Raw genomic sequence first — 5836 nt, 5'->3', positions numbered from 1 at the left:
ACTACTACCATCACCACCAGCACCAACATAATCACCACCACCACTACCATTACCACCACCACCACAACCATGACCACCACCATAATCACCACGACCACGACCACCACCAATATTACCTCCACCACTACCACTACTACCATCACCACCAGCACCAACATAATCACCACCACCACTACCATTACCACCACCACCACAACCATGACCACCACCATAATCACCACGACCACGACCACCACCAATATTACCTCCACCACTACCACTACTACCATCACCACCAGCACCAACATAATCACCACCACCACTACCATTACCACCACCACCACAACCATGACCACCACCATAATCACCACGACCACGACCACCACCAATATTACCTCCACCACTACCACTACTACCATCACCACCAGCACCAACATAATCACCACCACCACTACCATTACCACCACCACCACAACCATGACCACCACCATAATCACCACGACCACGACCACCACCAATATTACCTCCACCACTAACACAACCACCACTACCACCACCACCATCACCATCACTACCACCAGTATAAACTCCACCACTAATACCACCACTTCCGCTGCCATAACCATCATTACCAACACCGCCACCAGCACTATTACCTTCACCACCAACACCACTACTACCATTACCACCACCACCACCACTGCCACCAGCACCGCCACTTCCACCACTACCACTACTCTAACCCCTACCACTAAAAGCATTATCACAAACAGCAACACTTCCAATATGAAAAAACCCCACAAAATTCACCACCAGCACACTTACTAACACCAACTCCACTGCAGACTTCCCCTCTAGCACTTAAGTCACCCCCCACAAGCACCACAAGCACCACAAGCACCACCACCACCACCATTGGCAACAGCATCAATTTCAACATCACTAATAAGTTATGAATGTTTGTAACCAAACCCGGATGAATATTCGAGGAAAAGAACAACAGACAGACAGATACACACATGCGGGGGACACAGACACAGACACACACACACACACAGACACACGCATTGTAACAGGAAACGAAAATTAAAATGCTTTAATGAGATTCTCTGAAATCTGTCGACAGATCTTGGTTGTCATTTATCAGTTATCAGTTGAAAAGTTTTGAGGAATTTGGTTCACAGTGAAGAACCCTGAAGACATGAAGATCACAACAATATCCCTAGTTTCCCTTTTTATTTTGGGTTTATTCAGTTTCATCTCCCTGACTCACTCAAGTAAGATATTTTCTTTTTGGCTATTTTTGTGATTGTTGTTGTTGTTGTTGTTGTTTAATGTTCGACTTTGATAAAGGGAATATGTGATAAAAGTCCTTGCAAGTATGAATAGCTCGCTTGTCTTCTGTTTTGCATATGGTGTATCTAGGACTACATAATCAAATGTGGTTTTACTTTTTTTTTTCTGGAAGAGTAGGCATGGGTGGATGCAGACATGACTGTTTGGTTAGAGGTTTGTATGTGTGTGTGTGTATATAAATAAATAAATATATATATATATAGATATAGATAGATATAGATAGATATAGATAGATAGATAGATAGATAGATAGATAGATAGATAAATAGATAGATAAATAGATAGATGTATATATAAGAATATACATACATATATATATATTTATATATATATATATTTACGAATATATATATTTATATATATCTGTATATATATATATATATATATTTATATATATATATATATATATGTATGTATATATATATATATATATATATATATATATATATATATATATATATATACTAGCAGTATAACCCGGCGCTGCTCGGGATTAAGCTAGGATTATTAAATGATTAAGTCCTTTATTTCAAACCAAAATAAGTAACATCGACATCAGATTTGAGCGAAATCCGTTGAAATTGGTTTGGCTGAAAATGGTTCGCTGGCAATTTGATTGGGAAATCCCATAAGGAATCAGTTTATTGGTTATTTTCACTTATTGACTCTTTTTTTAAATGTTGCATTAGAGATCTGCATAGGAGAAGGTTGATCTGAAGGTTTGCATTGGGGATCTGGATTGGAGTAACTTAGGAAAGCTTACCAACAACCTTAACCAAAAAATAAGGAGCCTGTCCCTTCTAGGTTAACTCTAACCCTAACCCTAAACCCTAACCCTAACTCTGACCCTAAAACCATAACCCTAACCCTAATCCTAATCCTAACCGTAACACCCTAGTGGAAATCGTGCGGGTGTTAATCTGAAAAATTACCAAACCCTTTTTGTGGTCCAAAAAACGGGTTGGGGGTGGGGTGACTGAGAAATTGTTACATACGTTTTTGTTTCATAGTTGTGAAATATAAACAAAACTCTTTCGCTCCCAAAGTAGTATATGCGCGTATGTGTGAGAGTGAGAGGGGGGGGGGAGAAAGATGAACGATTTAAAATAAATAAATGATTTAAAATAAATATATCATTTAATAATCCTAGCTTAATCCCGAGCAGCGCCGGGTTATACTGCTAGTATATATGTATGTATGTATGTATGTATATATATATGTATCTGTATATATATATATATATATATATATATATATATATATATATGTATATATATGTGTGTGTGTGTGTGTGTGTATATGTATGTATATGTGTATGTATGCATATGTGTGTATATATATATATATATATGTATATATATATATATATATATATATATATATATATATATATATGATTCTGTAAACTATGAAACAAATGGTAGTCTGAAGGAGCAAGGTCAGGAGAATAAGGTGGATGAGGAATTCTTTCCCAACCAAGCTCTTCGATCTTCTGTGATGTGATCTTTGCTGTGTGGGGTTGCGCATTGTCCTGATGAAACATCACTCCTTTTCGATTCACTAAAGCGGGTTTTTTTTTCTTCAAAACTTGCTTCAAACGTTCTAATTGCTGACAGTAGACTTGAGCATTGACTGTTGCATTAGGTGGTATCAATTCAAAGTGAATTACTCCTTTGCAATCCCACCAGATAGAGAGAAGAACCTTTTTCCCATGAAGTTCCCTTCTCGGTTGTGGTTGAGCTTTTTCCCTTTTACCAAGCTACTGTTTATGACGTTTAACATTTCGATAGAAGAATCCATTTTTCGTCACCAGTCACAAGTTCATAGTGGTACTCTTCCTGTTTCTGGAAAAAGGAGACATAGAATATATAATTATGCATATGATGGACACCATATCTAATTCATCATCATCATCATCGTCATTTAATGTCGTTGGACGTTTTGATTGAGGACTGGCAAGCCAGAAGGCTGCACCAGGCTCCAATCCGAACTGGCAAAAATTTCTACAGCTGGATGCTCTTCCTAATGCCAACCACTCCAAGAATGTAGTGGGTGCTTTTTACATGCCACTGGCACAAGAGCCAGTCAGGCGGTACTGGCATCGACCATGCTTGAATGGTGCTTTTTACATGCCACCGGCATGGGAGTCAGTCAGATGGCAGTACCCCATCAAAAAATCTTGAGATTTAGATTAATTTTGGGAAATTTTCAAACAAAAAATGCAGTTCATCATTAGCATGCTAAAGGAATCTTCCATAAAAGTCAGACATTTGAAAGTTAAATATTTGCTGCTTTGTAGAAAATTTGTAAAAATTAAAAAAGAAAAAAATAAATCATAAAGAAAACAATTTGTTCCTCCTCTATTCTTCTCTATGATTATTCTGCTGAAACCATTTTCAGAAAAATGTGTTCACAAAAATGGGGATTGTGTAGCAGTAGACGTACAACACTGTAAAACTGCGTGCTCTGTAATTCCAGGTAAGTTTTTATTATATTTTAAAAAAACTAGATTTAAAATGATAGTATGTTGTCAACTTAATGTGACAGTCCCACAAAAAGGAAGAATACTACTGTTATTTAGCCCTAGGAAACATCGTTTCCTGTTGGACTTGACACATTTCCAGTGCCCTTATGTTTTCAAAGTGGAGAGAAGCACCTTCACTCAGCAAAGCCAGCATCCAGAGACTAGTTTCAGAGTCATTGCTCATCATCAGTCTGGAGTAGCATGGTTTGTTAGCTGTTGATGCTATATATTTCAAGTGAAATACATTCACTGATTTTTGAAAATAGAAATAATATATTTTTTATCGTGCTACTACTGCATAAATCTCTCTGAGAGATTTAGAAATATATTATTTCAACTGTAGATTTATTCAGTAATCTTACTTGCTTATAACAACCCATCAAAGGTGATGACAGTGTTGATCCAAGACATTCATCCGTCTCTGCCTGCTACACATTGCTTCTCATGGGAGCAGACTTATATTTAATAGAGACTTGTGTATGTATGTTTTTGTATGTACACGTGTGCATGTGTATAAATGGGTACACATGTGTATGCGTGTGTATGTGTGTTTGTGTATTTGTGTGTATGTATGTGTGTGTATGTGCACGTGAGTGTATGTGTGTGAGTGTGTGCATGTGTGTGTGTATGTGTGTCTGTATGTATGTGTGTGCATGCATGGGTGTGCATGCATGTGTGTGCATGCATGTGTGTGCATGCATGTGTGTGTATGTGTATGTGTATGTATGTGCCTGTATATGCATGTGTGCATGTATATAAGTGTGTACACATGTGTGTGCATGTGCATGTGTGTGTTTGCGTGTATTTGCATGTGTGTGTTTGCGTGTATTTGCATGTGTACGTGTCTGTGTGTGTATGTGCACGTGAGTGTGTGTGTGTGTAAGTGTGTGCTTGTGTGTGTGCATGTGTGTGTATGCATGTGTGTATGTGTGTGTATTATGTGCCTGTATATGCATGTGTGCATGTGCATAAGTGTGTACACATGAGTGTGCGTGTGCATGTGTGCGTATGTTTTGTGTGAGTGTTGTGTGTTTTTGTGTGTATGTATGTGTGTTTATGTGCACATGAGTGTATATGTGTGCATGTGTGTATGTTTGTGCGTGCAATGCAATCTCGGAACCTTTATGCATTCAAAACAAATTTCTGAATGTTTCAAATCTAATTCTTTCTATTTCCTTTTGTGTTGTTTTTGGCAGAGAAATGCAAGAAAGGAATCGATCGTTTTGGAAAAGGCAAAAAACACCAATGCCATTGCAAACACTTGAAATATTGCAATGTCACCGACAATGGTCATTGTGGGGGCAAAAGATGTATCTTTGGCTACGAGGGACCAAACTGCCAAAAACGTAAGACCTGTTTCACTATTCATTACCATAAACATCATCACCATCATGATGATAATGATGACGATGATGATCAGACAGACAGACAGACATACGAGGGGGTGCTGAAAAGTTCCTGGCTTTTGATAAAAGAAAATACAGGAGGATCAGTTAATTATGATTTTGTTTTATATAACAATAGAATCGATTACGTATAAATATATCCAATCACCCGTAACGCACATTTAGCACTCATTTGGTCAATGGTGCTCCTAGCCTCATATATATACATATATGCGTGTGTGTGTGTGTGTGTGTGTGTATACGAGGGGGTGCTGAAAAGTTCCTGGCTTTGGGTAAAAGAAAATATAGGTGGGGGTGGTCAGTTAATTATGATTTAAGCTATTCAACATATTTCGCACTCAGATTCACACACTTATTGCAGCGGCCCTTCAGTTTTTATAAGACCTGTAAAAGAACTCGGAAGGTTGGGCCACCAACCAGGCCTTTTGTAATACTCTTAAAGCCAGGAACTTTTCGGCACCCCTTGGTACACACACACACACACACACACACACACACACACATAAATGCCACGAAACATTTTAATGATAACCGACACTACCATTCTGTGTTTTCCAGAACCATGCCAACC

The 5836-nt window shown here is 38.2% G+C and overlaps 1 protein-coding gene across 2 annotated transcripts in view; it reads left to right on the top strand.

Annotated features, from left to right (window-relative positions):
* Window positions 1-965: 965 nt before the first annotated feature.
* LOC106868000 (receptor-type tyrosine-protein phosphatase alpha) overlaps window positions 966-5836 on the top strand; it is a 32431-nt gene continuing 27560 nt past the window's right edge. Inside the window, exons 1-3 of one of the 2 annotated variants that reach the window (XM_089357066.1) lie at window positions 966-1256; window positions 3736-3813; window positions 5056-5205. In XM_089357066.1, coding sequence (XP_089213192.1) covers window positions 1181-1256; window positions 3736-3813; window positions 5056-5205 — 304 coding nt within the window. In that variant the 5' untranslated portion in view covers window positions 966-1180. The remainder of the gene's footprint in view (window positions 1257-3735; window positions 3814-5055; window positions 5206-5836) is intronic. The other variant, XM_089357067.1, reaches the window with a different exon arrangement.

The sequence above is a fragment of the Octopus bimaculoides genome, chromosome 9 (assembly GCF_046866305.1).
Source record: "Octopus bimaculoides isolate indiv1 chromosome 9, ASM4686630v1, whole genome shotgun sequence".
In the NCBI taxonomy this organism is placed as follows: Eukaryota; Metazoa; Mollusca; class Cephalopoda; order Octopoda; family Octopodidae; genus Octopus; species Octopus bimaculoides.
Note: the sequence above shows the minus strand (reverse complement) of the source record. Positions and strands in the feature narration are given on the sequence as shown.